Source organism: Copidosoma floridanum, unplaced genomic scaffold (assembly GCF_036245765.1).
Source record: "Copidosoma floridanum isolate Cflo_tuat_1 unplaced genomic scaffold, Cflo_Japanese_pri ptg000040l, whole genome shotgun sequence".
NCBI lineage: Eukaryota > Metazoa > Arthropoda > Insecta > Hymenoptera > Encyrtidae > Copidosoma > Copidosoma floridanum.
In genome coordinates, this window is record NW_028321917.1 from 4,718,810 (window position 1) to 4,736,836 (window position 18,027).

Consider the following 18,027-nt stretch of genomic DNA (forward strand, 5'->3'; position numbering starts at 1 on the left):
AATTTGCCGACAGTTGGAATCGATCCTCAGATAGCAAAACGAGAACAGTAGTGGCATAAGCCCTTACTACCTTAGCTATCGAAACTTCGAGGGTAGGAGATCTTAAAGTCACATATGTTCATCGATAACCTCCGGGGCTTGTCCTACAGTTCATAACAATTATGATGAGGAAAAATAATTAACCAGTGGTTATAGCTGAACTGTTATCCTTAAAAAAATTAAGCTGATTATTTTTTCAAAATAATACTAGATTTCAAATTAAATGTTAACGTACGGAAAAAAAAAAATGTTTTGATATCAAATTCTGTGCATATAATTATATGAGCATTTAGTTTCACGATTTAATCGAATGTAAGATTGATAGATATCATTCAAGCAAGAGCGAGAAAGTAAGAGTCAGTTAAATATATATAGCATATACTCGGTTGCAGTCAAAAGAGAATTATATTTCATTTCCTTGCTCGAGGACATATGTAGTAGTACCACTCTCACCGCTAGGTGGCGCCAACGTTTAGAGATAAGCGAGAAACCATCCATCGGGGGCTCCTGCCCCCCTCGCTTACCGCCATCCATCGTTGCTTCATTCCTTTTTTGGCGTTAGCTGACGCAACAAGTAAGAAACAACCGCCATGGACCCTGAAGAAGCCAAGTCGAAACTCCGCGCCTGGAAAGAGAAGGCAGCTCGTCTCAAGGCCACATTGCGAGACCAGAACATGGAGGTCACCGACAGCGACGAGGATCTCTCATATGAAGGTATATCACCCCTTGGCCCTTCTTTTCTTTTTGTTCCAGACACCTCCTACGGCCAGGCAATTTAGCACACACGGCTAGTTTCGAGAGCAGAGCAGAGTCTTAGTCTTAGAGCTAAGGTCAACAGCCATACTTTACGGCCGATTTTCTATTTAAAGTCGACGACAAGAGCTAATTTAAACCCCACCTCTCCGTTTCTGCCCTTAGATGTGCGACACTTGGCAAACGATGACAAGGAGAACAGGGAAAATAGGAACGAAGGTGAGGGACCTGAGACAGAAGAGAGGGAGGCGGTGGAAGATGAGGTTGGATTTTTTATGGGTGAAGACCCTTCGGTAGCCAAAAGACCCGAGCTGACCGTAAGGGAGGACATCATCAACCGAATCCGGGAATGGACAAAGAAGGGTATCCCTTCCAAAGACGAGACCGACGCCATTTTGAAGGCGGCCCCGGTTCTGTCAGCTTTCGACCTAAGCGCGCCGGAACTCAACGGGGAGATCTCAGCTCAGTTGAATGCCAAGGCCCTGTCGAAAGACAATCATTTCCGATTGTATCAGAACCTGGCGGGTGCAGTACTGGCATCAACAGCAGCCGCATTAAGCGACATCTTCAACTGCACGCGTGAACCCTTCAACCGCGAGGTCACGTTAGCCAACCTATCGACAGCAGTAAAACTGCAGGCTGAACTGTACCATAACCTCAACCAAGCCCGCAAGCTCTTTCTAATAGGACGCTATGAGGACAAGATACAGAAAGTCCTGAAAAATACCGAGTCCACCTCCCTACTCTTCGGCGACAACCTGAAAACGACCATCGAGAACGCACGCACGCTAGACAAGACGGCCAAGGAGCTCACCACCCAAACCAGACCCGCCGCACAGGAAAGTTTAAACTCCAAGCGCCCCTCAACTTTCAAGAACCAAAGGAGGGGGGGCTACAGATCCAGCCAAAACAGAAGCCCATATTACCGATCATCGTACAGGGAAAATCAGAGCAGGCCTCGCCAGCAGCCATCCAAGAAGTACTACACCCAGTCGCAGCCTCCGCGCCGCTAAACGCAACCCAGGTAAAAATCGCAGGCAGATTGAAATACTTCACCGACAATTGGCACGAAATAACCACAGACGAAACCGTGTTGGCGATTACAAGGGGCCATGAAATCGAACTAATTAGCACCCCTCCCTGTCAAAACGCCCCCCCGGCCATGCAGGTATCTGAGAAAGACCATGAAAACGTAGCGGAAGCGCTAGACAAGTTGCGTGTAACAGGGGCAGTGGAAAAGTGCGAAGAGGTTGAGAGCCAGTTCGTGTCACCATACTTCTTACGGCAAAAGAAAGACGGCTCACATAGGTTCATTCTTAATTTAAAGAGCTTGAACAAACACGTCTTGCAACAACACTTCAAGATGGAAGACATCAGAACGGCCATCAACCTCATCGAACAAGGGGACTATATGTGCAGGCTAGACATTAAGGACGCGTACTTCCTTGTTCCTATACACAAAAGATCCCGGCAACTGCTCCGCTTCAAATTTCGCGATGTGCTTTACCAGTTTAAAGTCCTCCCGTTCGGGCTCTCTTCAGCCCCAAGAATTTTCACAAAGCTCATGAAACCGGTCCTAACGGCCTTGAGATCAAAGGGCGTGAGGCTGGTGGCATACCTCGACGACCTGTTGATCCTAGCTGAGGACGAAAGAACTTGTGCACATCACGCACAACTAACACAAAACCTGCTCCAAGGGTTGGGGTTTATAATTAACTGGGAAAAGAGCATACTGACCCCCAAGCAGTCAATGGAATTTCTAGGATTGATTCTTAACTCCAACAAACTAACTCTAGAGTTACCCAAGGAAAAACGAATCAAAATAAAAACCGACCTAATACGAGCCCTTAGCCGGGACAGCATTAGGGTTAGGGACCTAGTGGCTCTAATCGGGGTTTTGGTCGCAGCATGCCCGGCCGTCGCCTACAGCTGGCTCTATTACAAGGAACTGGAGCAGGTTAAACAATCAGCCTTGAGGTACGTGAACCACAGGTCTAAAAAGTGGGTCAACTGGTCCTCGGGGGCGATAACAGACCTCAAATGGTGGCTGAGCCAGATCGACCACAACACCAACAAACTTAGATGCGCATCCTACGACATGGAAATCTTCTCAGATGCCTCCTCGTCAGGCTGGGGGGCCGTCTGTGGAACGCGAAAAGCCCAGGGGTTCTGGTCAGACGAGGAAAGCACGAAGCACATCAATTACTTAGAAATACTCGCAGCCTGCCTTGCACTTAAATACTTTGCGAGTAACTGCCGTCGTGCACAAATACTACTTCGTATAGACAACATTACAGCTCTCGCCTACATAAACAAAATGGGAGGAACCAGGCACCCAGAACTCCATGACCTGACTCGCCATATATGGGAATGGTGCATGAAAAGAGGCCTATGGATCTTCGCAGAGTACGTAGCCTCCAAGGATAACTTGGCAGACGAGGGATCAAGGCTCTCAAACATCGACACGGAATGGAAATTGGCAGACTACGCTTTCGAAGATATACTGGCACAATTTGGAACGCCCTCCATTGACCTCTTTGCATCAAGGGCAAACACCAAGTGCAGCAGGTATTGTGCTTGGGACAGAGATCCGGAGGCTGTCGCAGTCAACGCACTCACCATACCCTGGACCAAGGAGTTCTGGTACGCCTTTCCCCCATTCGCGCTGTTGTCGAGGATTTTAAAAAAAGTACGAGAGGAGGCAACCACCGGTATCTTGGTAATCCCTTTCTGGCCAGGACAACCCTGGTTCCCGACGTTTAAAAAACTACTGATAAGTGAGGTTATGCATTGGGGACCCTCTCCTAACTTATTATCTGCACCCAATAGATGCCTGATCCACCCGCTGGCCCACAGCCTTACCCTGGCTGCAGGAGTCTTATCAGGCAAGCGTACCGAAAACAGGGACTAACAAAGGATACATTGGACATACTGGTGGCCTCACTGGCGGACAACTCAATCAGACAATACAACTCGGCCTTGAGGTACTGGTGGGACTTCTGCCAGGAACATAATCACGACCCACTGACAGCCAGCGAGGCAGTTGTAGTCTCATGCCTCACACGAAGACACAAGGAAGGTGCAGCCTACGGATCTGTCAATACGCTGCGCTCTGCCATCGCCTTGATCAACAGGATCGACACCTCGAAATCAGCGCTCATCAACAGGTTCTTCAAGAGGATCTTCAGGCTGCGTCCAACAGAGTCAAAGTACGCCGCGACTTGGGATGTTGGGCTGGTGCTAGACTTGTTGGAAACATGGGGACCGAACAAGGAGTTGGACTTGAAGAAACTAACCCTAAAGTGCTGCATTTTACTGGCACTAGGAACAGCTTTTCGGATACAATCGCTCCAGCTCATCAAACTCGAAGGCATAAAGTTCACGAAGCACGGCATAGTCATCACAATCAAGGACCTAATCAAAACATCTAAGGCTGGCGGTAACCGCCCGCAAGCAACCATCCCAAACTTTCACAAGCCCACACTATGCGTGGCTAGAACAGTTACGGACTACGTATCCAGGACGCAGACCATCCGCGGGAAAGACCAACAGCTGTTAATCTCATGGAATCCCCCACATAATGCAGTGGGCACACAAACCATCAGTCGATGGATTCGAGAGATTTTATCTGAAACAGGCATACAAAAGGAGTTTACAGCACACTCTACCAGAAACGCCTCCACATCCAAGGCAAAGGCCCAAGGCCTGGACATTAGCATCATCAAGAACGCAGCAGGCTGGTCCGAAGCCTCTAAAGTGTTCAACAAATTCTACAACAAGCCTATCGTCGATCAAGTCAACAACTTTGCACTAAACATACTGAATGCTCAAAAATAAACTAAAGTTAACAATTATCTTGGAATCTTTTTAAGCACTATAGATTGTAATACTTTTGGAAAATCTTCTACCTTTTTAGAATAAACTTTTGATTGAAAACCAGACAAGCTCTAAACATCTACATATGTCCTCGAGCAAGGAAATGAAATATAATTGGTGATTAAACGAACTAGTGAAGTTCGATCACAATTATATGAATGAGTTGCTCGAGAACCTAATTTCCCACCCAGATAAACACACAGGGGAAATACTTATTCTCATTTCCCAGTCCCCTCCCAATTTAGGTACACAGATCTAAACTAAATGAAGCAACGATGGATGGCGGTAAGCGAGGGGGGCAGGAGCCCCCGATGGACGGTTTCTCGCTTGTCTCTGAACGTTGGCGTCACCTAGCGGTGAGAGTGGTACTGCTACATATGTCACCGAGCAACTCATTCATATAATTGTGATCGAACTTCACTAGTTCGTTTAATCACCAAAAACTCGTGTCGTCGCTTGCTTTGGCTGTGCGCTCAGATATATAGCTATATTCAACATTTCCACTCCTCTCCTCGTAGGCACACATTCGGTATACCCCTTCTTCTACGTGTCGCCAAAATGTGCGCCTATATGCTCATTTCCACGCGAATCCACTTCTCTTCTTGTAGGCGAACGCTCTTCGATACGAGTCTCGCACTCTCGAAAAATGTGCGCCTTGGTTCGACGGCTGGCCGCGGCGGGTCGCCCCGATCAGTGGAAAAAAGTTGTCTCACGCCGTAGCATTGGCGTTAGCAATCTCTCTACTCATCTCTGGTGATGTAGTCGAGCTTCGGCAGTTCAACGAGCTGTATAGAGAATGCTGATGACAGTCTTGCAGCTGGGTATCCCGGTTACGGACGACACTCTTATCCAAGGGGGAAGGGACCTAGGTGTCCATTCACCCTGAATCTCGACGAGTGCAACCAAAAAAAAAAAATTATTCCAACCGATGTCGTCTCTGCCACAATACCAGGAGACATATCTAGCCAGAGCTCAATCTGCTCCAACTCACAAGAGTTGTGGGGCAGTCCCACCATCTCACCTGGTGCAGTTAGAGAATTTGTGACTAAGAGCCAGTACCTTTTGACGCACCGTCCTGGGTACTGGTCGCAAGTAGTGCTCCACCTTTTCAGCAGTTGTGAACGGGATTTATACATAAAATTTTTGCTGAAGCTGCGGAGGAGCAAAAGGTACAACGGTATCTACACAGTGCTGAAAGCACTGTCAAGGATACCGGTCGCAACTAAGTAATTTCAATAGCTTACGATTAAAGATATCCAAAACTATCATTTGCGACCATTTTTTGATCGGGGAAGGTTACTTTACAGGTTAAAAGTGGTCAAACATACGCGAAATCCGGATTTATCGAATTGTGCTTTTTTCCCATAACTATATTACTGGTCACAAACGATTGCTTTTTCAACTTACGATAAAAAGAATCCAATACAGTCATTTGCGACTATTTTTGAATCGGGGAAGGCCATTTTATCGGCTAAAATAGGTCACAAATACACGAATCCAGGCTTTGCCGATTTTTCTTTAATTGCCATGCCTCTTTTACCGGTCGCAAACGATTTCTATTCAAACTTTGTGACAAAAGTACCCAATACAGTCATTTGCGACTATTTTTGAATCGGGGAAGGCCATTTTATCGGCTAAAATAGGTCACAAATACGCGAATCCAGGCTTTGCCGATTTTTCTTTAATTCCCATGCCTCTTTTACCGGTCGCAAACGATTTATATTTAAACTTTGTGACAAAAGTACCCAATACAGTCATTTGCGACTATTTTTGAATCGGAGAAGGCCATTTTATCGGCTAAAATAGGTCACAAATACGCGAATCCAGGCTTTGCCGATTTTTCTTTAATTCCCATGCCTCTTTTACCGGTCGCAAACGATTTATATTTAAACTTTGTGACAAAAGTACCCAATACAGTCATTTGCGACTATTTGTGAATCGGGGAAGGCCATATTATTTGTTTACTTATTGCATTATTCATACAAAATAGTCGAATATGCACAAATGTTCGAAGTATTTGTCAGGATTATGTTCATATGCAGGGACGGTAAGAAATTCAAATATTTACAAAATCACCAATCATTAGTATGTATTTTTTTTCTCTTATGATTCACATACTTCACGTTATATTTATTTTTTATCATCGTACGTTTTTTCATAAAATCTATGTAATCTTTTATACATAACAGAATAAATTAGTTAACGATACTTAGACTGTCAGTATAGTACAGTTACTTAAATCCATACACGTTGTAATAGTTGTAAGTTTTTAATATCACAACACAATCAGTCAGCTTTCGTAAAAAAAAGAATACTACATATATTTCTAAATCAAAAAACACTATTCACCGTCCCGCGTCAATTATCGTCGTTTTCGCTATCATTAACGTCATCCTCATCATAGAAATTCTTATCGTCCATGACAGTATCATCTTTCGTAGAAAACAATTCTTTAAGACTGTCATTTTCTGTACATGATAATGAGTGTTAGAAAAATGTTTAATTTAAAAAAAAAAAAGATAATTTATAGAAATACCTTCGTTCATTCGTCCCATCTCGTCATCGCTCGACTTCTCTATAATAATATCTACAATCTTGGGCATCTGATCGCCATAGAACCAATAAAATTCGTAACACTCATCTTTGTCTTCGTTTTTCATAAGTTTCCATCCAAACTTGGTGGCGTCCTCGAAGTACAATGTCCCTTTGTATGCATTTTGCCATATACTTGAAATAAACGCTGCTCGCAAAAATTGCATAAATAGCTCAGATCTGCAAGGGGGGATATTACTTGGGTCAAAGTTTTTTACATTGAGCTTTAATAGCTCGTCAATTTTTGGATTTTTGTACGTTTTTAGAAACATCTTATATCGGACATCATGAACGGAATTCATACTAACGTATCCATATAGAGCACAGACAAATTTTTCAATAGTTTTAAACAAAGGTGTTTTAATACACTCATCATAGTTATCATACTCTATTTTCTTCAAGTCACCTATGTCAATAAAAGCCTGGCAAAACTCTGGATTATCTATTATCAGTTGAAGAGGTTTAGTTTTCCCTTTTCTATAAAAGCATGGATTAAAGTCACAACCAGATATGGCGTGTACACCTGGGAGCGCTTTGCACACTTCGGGCCCGAGCTCATTATAGATTTTCGTTACATTAATCAAACGCCTAGATTGACCAACTCCGGCATCCATCCAAACTTCATTGTATTTATTTACCATATTGCAAATGTTACCTAACATAATGACTAGAATGTCGGTATCTGAAGCTCTTATTTTTATGATAGATGGCTTGGCTATATTATTGGAAGTTGCGGTAAGTCTGGACACTCTCCTTCAATCAAATCTTTGGTTGTTATATTTTTAGGTAGTTGTTTAAATTCAACATTTAAGCAGGCGTCCCTTAGTACTCGAATAGCTTCGCTAATGGAATCACTTTTTGATACATCTGCAGAACATATGGCATCAACGGTAATACCTTGTGGAGCCACAATCTGAATACCATCAACCGTATGTATTTTGACCAATTTTTTGAAACGATTAAGTATTTTTTCTTTGAGTTTATAAGCGAAACTGTAATCAGGAACTTGAAATCCATGAGTTTCAAAAATTTTTGTCACTTTAATTTTATACGAATTTTTGAGGTTTGACAGTAATTTACATTTTTTCTCATCAATTACTTCTTCTTGTACTACTTGTGCTATAACTTCAAAGGCTTGGGCAAAATATATTCTAGAGTTCTTGTAAGAATCCAATTCTTCTGCAAGTTGCTGGTTGTTATGTGAAGAGTTAATACAATCGGGTTTTGCAGCGGTGTATATCTTATTTAGCTGATTGAAGCAACATTTATGATAAGAGGGAAGCATATCTCTCTTAGCAAACAGCTGAATTTTAGCCATCAGGATACTATTATGAGAACTAATTGCAAAGTTTTGTAGAGTATCCAACGTTTCTGTCTTTGTAACAAATGAAAGAGTACTTTTTCGATTATCATGTTCACAAATGATACATTTTTTTTGGGTGAGAACACTGTCTTCGTTGAAGATGTTTTCAGAAGTACGTATTAAAAATTCAGCCATCGGGTACTCATTTGTACATCTGAAAAAAGTGTAAATTCAATTTAACGCTAATAATTAAACTAACCAATCACGTTGAGAGATACGTATAAACAAATTTTTATAAACAAGCGAAAATTTCTCCAAAAACTAGTTACTTTTGTACAAAGTAAATATTGATGTGTTATATAATGGACAAAAATTTTGAAGGACAATATATGTTTATAACGTAATTCAAAGCTCGATTCGAAAAGTATTCTGGATTGCATGATACCTATTACACAAACAACGACAATTTTTACAATGCAGTATAACTATTCTGATATTGTAACATATACTTACACATCATCAATTGAATTGTCGTCCATTTGTGAACTACGGAAGTTAATTGATGATTCGGATGAACCATTAATATCATTTATTTCGGATAAGTTTGTTTCTTCAGGATAATGATGGGACTCTAAACGGTTCTCTTGTAAATAAAGTTTCTCAAACTTTTCTGTACATACCGCATTGATTTTTGTTATTTCTTTATGGCACTCACTGTGATAAAAAAGGGAATAGCTAATATCTGAGTCTGGGTTGGGTAGTTCTGTGTTTTTAAATTTATCCCTACAGAGATGGAACTCTTTCACAACTTTGAGTTTCAGATAAACATTCAAGTATGTAGAGCTGCATGGTACGTATATTTTTAGTTTTTTAGAGGTTTCATTTTGACATCCGCACAAAATACATATCTCCTGTGAAATAATAAAAAAATAAAATAAAATAAAATAATAGAATAAACAAGACTGTATATTAAATAAGCAAATCTAATTTATTTATTCAGTACGAAGATGTATTGTGTTACATGTTTTCTTTGTAATGCACAAATAAAGTTAAAGTTGTTAGACAGTGACATATAAAAAATATGTTCATTAACTAGTTTATATGAGTGTTACTAGTATAACTCACCTTATCCTCATAAACATTTTGTTGACCGGTAAAATCATGAGACTCCTCTGCACTTTCTCTGATTTTACGGATACGTTTGAATTTCTTGACCACTACCTGGTCACTCACAACCTCTAAATTTGTAGACGTATCAGCACTTTGTGCATCACTATGGTCATCATCAGAGACCAAATCACTCGTGCGCTTTAAGATATTCTTCATCTTTACAACTCTTACGTTTTCCTCCATCTTTGCAGAGTAGGTTGAATTCAATAACAAATGATTACAATTTCACATAATTATGATCATAACATCATTTCATGAAGTAAAAATTTCTAGTCGATGTACCCTGAAAAAAGTAATGAATTGTTAAGTACTACATAAAAATTAAAATAAACAAAAATCGGCAAATCCTGGATTCGCGTATTTGTGACCTATTTTAGCCGATAAAATGGCCTTCCCCGATTCAAAAATAGTCGCAAATGACTGTATTGGGTACTTTTGTCACAAAATTTGAATAGAAATCGTTTGCGACCGGTAAAAGAGGCATGGGAATTAAAGAAAAATCGGCAAAGCCTGGATTCGCGTATTTGTGACCTATTTTAGCCGATAAAATGGCCTTCCCCGATTCAAAAATAGTCGCAAATGACTGTATTGGATTCTTCTTATCGTAAGTTGAAAAAGCAATCGTTTGTGACCAGTAATATAGTTATGGGAAAAAAGCACAATTCGATAAATCCGGATTTCGCGTATGTTTGACCACTTTTAACCTATAAAGTAACCTTCCCCGATCAAAAAATGGTCGCAAATGATAGTTTTGGATATCTTTTATCGTAAGCTATTGAAATTACTTAGTTGCGACCGGTATCCTTGACAGTGCTTTCAGCACTTGTGTAGATACCGTTGTACCTTTTGCTCCTCCGCAGCTTCAGCAAAAATTTTATGTATAAATCCTGTTCACAACTGCTGAAAAGGTGGAGCACTACTTGCGACCAGTACCCAGGACGGTGCGTCAAAAGGTACTGGATCTTAGTCTATGAGGGGCACGGGTAGCTACAACGGCTACCTTCTTGGTCATCGCGTTCCCAACGCGCTTACCCACATGTTCCCGTCTAACGATGAGCGGTTGGTTATCCGAGGAACGACCCGAGACGAGATATTCTTTGGTCAGCGGCGTACCTCCCTCCATCACAGTCTCCGTACATCGAGACTCCCAGGGTAAGAATCAAGCAACCCGTAGCCAGCTCTTCATCATCAGGAATAATAATAAAGAATAGCCTGGAAGTTTCACCACTGGCGCTTTTTAGGGCCATTATAAGTATTTACGTTCCCTACTTAACCATCAATTTCATCGGTTCTTTTGAGGATCCACCTAAGTTTAAACTACCTTGCCAACAAATACATTTTTATTACCATTTCCGGAAGCGATTCGTCGACTAAAAGACTATGGGTGTTTTCCGCAATCGTTACCAGCAAGTAATTTAAGGTTGCGCTCTACGCTACCATCAGGTCGATAAGTTAACTACCTTGAATTAACTGGCGCTCTGTTCCGTAATCTGGCCAGTTAAAATAGCAGACGACAGTCAACAGCGATGAAATCTTCACTTTTTTCTCGACTTTCACGTCGTCTGCTGTTTTAACTTGCAGATTACGGAATATATTTGTTGACTTACTGACCTGACGGTAACGTATAGAGCGCAAATTTAAATTACTTGCTGGGGCCGTACCATATAACTATTTTTCTGTACATTGGCCTATGTTATAACATAGGCCCGCAAAGCTAAAAAAAGTTATATGGTACGGATCCTGTTGACGACGATTGCGGAAAACACCCCAAGCGGCGTTACCACCACGACCTATACGTATAACTTCACAGCCTCTGATTTTATCATTTTGGTAAAGAGAGCACGGTGTAAGATGCACTTGAAGTTATGTGTAGTAATTAAAGAAATTACTACTAAGTAATGCCATATGGTCGATTTTATTAAACCATATGAATATCTGTATTTTTAGAGGTCGACTTTTGAGTAAAAAATAGATTGTAAACTTGCCGCAAACAGCATAAACCACGTTAACTTTTTATTATCTATCTATGAGATTAGATGCGGCTGGTTTGTAATTATCAAAGTGACTTTGGTGTAAATAGCAATAGTTATTTGGATCAGCACCATCTAGCGGTCTTAATTTTTTGGCCAAAAGTGGCTCCTAAAATTCTCAATCAGAGCATTCTGGATTAGAGCCATTTGGTCTATTACAAACCAGCCGCAACTCATGATGAAGCTATAAAATAAAGAAAAACAATACATATATTTTAGGCGGCAAGTTCACAATCTATTTTCTACCAAAAAATCGACCTGCTATGTGTTTGTACTTTTGAAGATAAATTTTTAAGCATAAGATGGATTGTTAACTTGCCGCCAAAAACACACGTATCGTTATTTTTTCATTTTATAGCTTCACTATGAGTTGCGGCTGGTTTATAATTGACTAAATGGCTCTAATCCTGAATGCTCTGATTGAGAATTTTAGGAGCCACTTTTGACCAAAAAATAAAGACTGCTAGATGGCGCTGATCCAAAATAATTATTGCTACTTACAGTAAAGTCACTTTATCAGTTATAAACCAGCCGCAAATAATTTTATAAATAGACGATCAATAGTTAACATTTTTTGTGCTACTTGCGGCAAGTTTACAATATGTCTTTTATCTTTAAATGGACCCTAAAAAGTATAAATATTCCACTTATCTTATACGGCTCATAAAGTCTACCATATTTACAAAATTAAAATACTTTAGACCTTTTATCATTAACTCGCAGAAGCACAGCCCTTTAACTTTCTAGTTTAAATAAACAGCTAACTTATATAATATGTACATACCAAGATTTGTGTTAAAGAAATCTTGAACAATGATTAAATAGATACGTAAAGTAATAAGTCCAAAAGAGACAACTAAAGAAAAAAAGTTTAAAAAAGAAGTTCAGTTACACAGAAAGTCTCCTAAAAATGGAGCATTGGATCTCACTTAATTTAGATTGCTTTACAATTTATCTTTTACCTGAAAATCGACCTCCAAAACTATCAATATTCTACTTCTGTTGTATTGCTCATAAAATCGACAATATTTATAAAATTACAATACTCTTGACCTTTTACCATTAACTAATGAAAGAACAGCCCTTCATCTTTAGATTTCCAATAAACAGTTAACTTATATAATATGTACATAACAAAATTTGTGTTACAGAAATCGTAAATCACCATCAAATATACACGTAAATTAATCAGTCGAAAAGAGACAACTGAAGAAAAAAGGTCTTAAGAAGAAGCAGCCACACGAAGAGTCTCCTGGAATGGAGCATCGGATCTCACTAATTGAAAAATACATTTATTACAGAGATGTAAATTTTAAGTGTTATAAGTAAACAAAGAACCCAACCTTCTCTGATCACTTTTCGTGTGACTGTGCTTCTTTTTCAGGCCATTTTTCTTCGGTTGTCTCTTTAATGGACTGATTAATTTGTGCTTACATGAGTTAATGGTAAAAGGTCAAGAGTGTTGTAATTTTGTAAATATTGTCGATTTTATGAGCCATATAAGATATGTAGTAGGAGAACGTGGTGCGGAGGTGGGCACCTTTTTTTCATTATTTCACTGTGACAACAATTTTGAGTATTTTATTATTGTCCAAGCGTTATTGACACGGTAAGAACCTTAATTTTACCGTGCCATACTTTGCTAAACTTTAATCTATAAATATATATTTTTTTTATGCTGAAGAACGAGAACATCCAAAACTGCTCACTCGTGCCTCACCATAGGGTACGGGTGAGCAGGGGGTGGGGCGCGGATGGGCACGGATAAATAATGCACCCAGTATGAAAGTTTGTAGGTTTTGAAACTGATCTTAAATCTAAGTTTATTTTGCAGTACTTACAGTATTCGTATTAAAAATATTGTAACAAATAATATAATATACATAATTTTTAAGTATTAATCTCTTGTAATTTTAAATCACATTTTAATCACAATATTATCGCATTTCTTTGGATTGATTTATGCTAATACAACACTCAAAAGTAATATATTTTGAAAAATAATTAAAATAAAGAATTAGATATCGTTTTGAAAAATAATTGGTATATTTTTAATCGAGATGCAATCTTTCTCGATGCAAATATTTGAGTTAAGTACACTATCAATTGTCGTTTTAATCGTATCATGTGTTGTAGGTATATCGACTTGGTTGGATTGTAATTTTAATTTTTTTTTTATTAATTTTTATAGGCTTCGTCACCTTCATTTTCGATATTACTTTTGGCTTCGATACTTTTATAAACTATTTGAAAAACTACATAAAAAATCAACAAAAATAAAAATAAATAGCCTAACCTATAAAGTATGACAGCTGACAGCTAACCACATACAACTGGTATACCTATACCTACAAATAGCAGACGCTCGATGCAGAACTGCTTTCTTGCTCGGGCCCATTTGCGCCCCACCTTGGTGCCCATTCCCACCCTCGCAACACATATTTTTTATTTATTAATAACTCTTTTATTACAAGTAAAAAAAAAATTAAAAAAATAGCCTGTCAAAGTTAAAGATCTAAGCTTTCGAATAATATCATGGATAATTATGTAGGTCATATATAAAAAAATTGCCAAGTGATTAAAAATTTTTTTTTTGTAGGTTATCTTCGACTAAGAGTTGAATCAGCTCGTAGTAAAAAAAAAAGCTTTTAGTCCGGTAAATTTGTTTGGATAGAGAAACTATTGATGTTGTATATGTATATTACAGAGGATTCAGCTAAAAATATGTTTTTATTTTTAAATATTTGCATGCCCATTTTATCGGCTATGCCCACCTCCGCCCCACGTTCCCCTATATTAAAGTAGAAACTTGCCGCAAGTAGCACAAAAAATGTTAACTATTGATCGTCTATTTATAAAATTATTTGCGGCTGGTTTATAACTAATAAAGTGACTTTACTGTAAGTAGCAATAATTATTTTGGATCAGCGCCATCTAGCGGTCTTTATTTTTTGGTCAAAAGTGGCTCCTAAAATTATCAATCAGAGCATTCAGGATTAGAGCCATTTAGTCAATTATAAACCAGCCGCAACTCATAGTGAAGCTATAAAATGAAAAAATAACGATACATGTGTTTTTGGCGGCAAGTTAACAATCCATCTTATGCTTAAAAATTTATCTTCAAAAGTACAAACACATAGCAGGTCGATTTTTTGGTAGAAAATAGATTGTGAACTTGCCGCCTAAAATATATGTGTTGTTTTTTTTTATTTTATAGTTTCGTCATGAGTTGCGGCTGGTTTGTAATAGACCAAATGGCTCTAATCCAGAATGCTCTGATTGAGAATTTTAGGAGCCACTTTTGGCCAAAAAATTAAGACCGCTAGATGGTGCTGATCCAAATAACTATTGCTATTTACACCAAAGTCACTTTAATAATTACAAACCAGCCGCATCTAATCTCATAGATAGATAATAAAAAGTTAACGTGGTTTATGCTGTTTGCGGCAAGTTTACAATCTATTTTTCACTCAAAAGTCGACCTCTAAAAATAGAGATATTCATATGGTTTAATAAAATCGACCATATGGCATTACTTAGTAGTATTTCTTTAATTACTACACATAACTTCAAGTACATCTTACACCGTGCTCTCTTTACCAAAATGATAAATTCAGAGGCTGTGAAGTTATACGTATAGGTCGTGGTGGTAACGCCGCTTGGGGTGTTTTCCGCAATCGTCGTCAACAGCAAGTAATTTAAATTTGCGCTCTATACGTTACCGTCAGGTCAGTAAGTCGACAAGACAACAAATATATTCCGTAATCTGCAAGTTAAAACAGCAGACGACGTGAAAGTCGAGAAAAAAGTGAAGATTTCATCGCTGTTGACTGTCGTCTGCTATTTTAACTGGCCAGATTACGGAACAGAGCGCCAGTTAATTCAAGGTAGTTAACTTATCGACCTGATGGTAGCGTAGAGCGCAACCTTAAATTACTTGCTGGTGACGATTGCGGAAAACACCCATTAAGTGAATGTTGAAGTAAACGGAAACGTTTTAAAATACAAATTATTTTTCATACAAAAACCCATAAGTTTAACTGCAGACGCTAATTTAATGCCAAGTGTAGTTGCAATATTTTAATAAATGTTTCAGATTACAGTTTTGATTTTACGTATACCCCTAATAAAAATAACTTGTAGCATGGAAGCAGCTATGAAAATGAGCGTTTCTTTAAACTGTAGTATTTGAAATTTACTTATCACAAGTTAGAAAATAAAGAAAAGAAGAAAATGAATACAACAATGAGTACTTCATTGCCTACGTTTGGCAACAGTATGTTGCAATTAACATTTGGGTGTACAGACTATATACTATTCAGCGGCTTACTTGGCATCAGCCTTTTAGTAGGATTTTACTTTGGTTTTTTTAGCAAACAAGATAGTGCATCTGAATATTTGTTTGGTGGAAAACACATGTCGTACATTCCTGTCTTTACAAGTATTTTAGCAAAGTATTTTTTAGATCTTACATTATTTGATTTTATGTTCTGTATTGACTACTGGTGGATATATATTTTTTTAGCATCATTTTAGATTTTTGCCAAAAAAAGAATATGTGACTGTACCGTTACAAGATATTGTACCAAAAAAAGTCAAATTGTAAACATTAAAAAAACATCGCACTAAAAAATCATGAAACGAGCTCCCTTTAAAATACTGTTGGTAAGTGTTTTTTCAGGTCCCATTTCTCTAACAATTTCTGAATTAATTACTGTTACTGTAAATCCTTCGTCTCAAATAGCTCATAAAAAAATTGCCCAGGCTGACAATACGGCCGAATTACTGTGAAGCACCGACAAACTGATAATTGTATGCAAGGCGTTGGTCAATACTCCCTCCAATGTCGAAATGATCATATTGGACCGAATTCTCAAAAACTGTATTGGTCCTGGACTGTTAGCCGGTTCTGTCAAATAATAGTAGCTGCCATGTACTAGCCATATACGTTGTCGATACTTAGTCAATACTTAGAGAAAAAAAAATAATTTTAACCTCAAGAGATCCTACATGTCATTTGTTTTTAATTATTTGTAGCCTAAAGTCATGCTTTGTGCGGGACATACAAATTCATATATAGCATATATTTTCAAAGATATTCCAGTGATTTAAACAAATAATTCTATTGAATTCTTTGCAGTACTTGTGCCATATGATAGTGCATTGCAATTTTCGTCTTACAACGGGAAGAAAGAGAAGTAAAAAAAATAATCCAAGTTTGTTTACGTAAAACTGGAAAAATGCTTTCGTATTCAACACTTATTTACAAAAACGTCTGCACAAAAGCGGGGAAGAAAATAGACAAAAATTAGAGAAAATACTGTTTTTAAAATTAATCCAGTTATAAATTGTACTGCATGGTAAATTTTGGACCAATATGATCATTTTAACAACCATACAACTACGGATCAGTATTGGCGAGCAGTATTGTCAATAATGGGTACCTACCGATGTTGGGTCACTGTTGGGCCGTGTTGGCTTTCTTTCATGGAAGTGTGAATCAATTTTAAATTTTTCAAATCAATCACGAATTAAGGTACTATTCTTACTAACATTATTGATTTTTATCATAATTCTGAACTTCTGATCTGGCGCTCACATGTTTCCTAGCTTTGCTAACTCTGACTTTCCGGGAAGATGATTGAGAAATATTTTGCAACCGACTCAAATTTTTGTTGGAATGTGAAAGTATATGATGATGGCTGGAGCATAGCTGTCACGGATTATTTTTAAAAATCGTGACGAGAATACCTTTGTCTCAAACAATTACAACACAGTTTTGTATCCTTACACCTCTCCATTTTTTAAAACGCAGTGCTTTAAAAAAATCTCGACGGTATGAAATATCGTATAGTATCATAAAGTACTCCTTTTTAAAATAATATTTTAATTTAGGTTTTAAAAATCTAAAAATTTAATTAGTGTAGCAGTTTTTTAATGGTGAAGAACTTTGATTTCTTACTTCTTGGACAAACATTCAGTTGGGGTCCAACAAATTTTTTTTTACCACTGATAAATAAAAATCAAGAATTCATTATTTATTTATTAATTTTTAAATGATAAAAAAGATGAGATAGCAAAGATAAACTGGTCGGAAGTTACAGGTTCCCACCAAATCTAGAGATTAAAGTTTGAATACATTGAAAAAGGATTTATACTGCTAATTAATATGACATCATGTTCTACGTCTAAAAAGAAATTGGTATGGTAAAAATGGACGTTGATTCTTAAATGGAATCTCTTTACAACCCGTTAAATATTTGC

The 18,027-nt window shown here is 38.2% G+C and overlaps 1 protein-coding gene across 1 annotated transcript; it reads left to right on the plus strand.

Moving 5' to 3' along the window:
• Positions 1–629: 629 nt before the first annotated feature.
• Positions 630–4,629, plus strand: LOC111643067 (uncharacterized). Its single transcript, XM_089597939.1, has 5 exons — positions 630–753; positions 958–1,635; positions 1,733–1,816; positions 1,875–3,511; positions 3,622–4,629. The coding sequence occupies exons 1-5, from the start codon at positions 630–632 to the stop codon at positions 4,627–4,629; spliced, it is 3,531 nt and encodes a 1,176-aa protein (XP_089454065.1).
• The last annotated feature ends 13,398 nt before the right edge of the window (positions 4,630–18,027 follow it).

Excerpts from the sequence above, each read along its gene's own strand:
- LOC111643067 (XM_089597939.1), top strand. The coding sequence starts at position 630 with ATGGACCCTGAAGAAGCCAAGTCGAAACTCCGCGCCTGGAAAGAGAAG. Across the intron at positions 754-957 it reads CGAGGATCTCTCATATGAAG|ATGTGCGACACTTGGCAAAC; the intron begins GTATATCACCCC and ends TTCTGCCCTTAG. Across the intron at positions 1,817-1,874 it reads CGCCGCTAAACGCAACCCAG|ACGAAACCGTGTTGGCGATT; the intron begins GTAAAAATCGCA and ends AAATAACCACAG.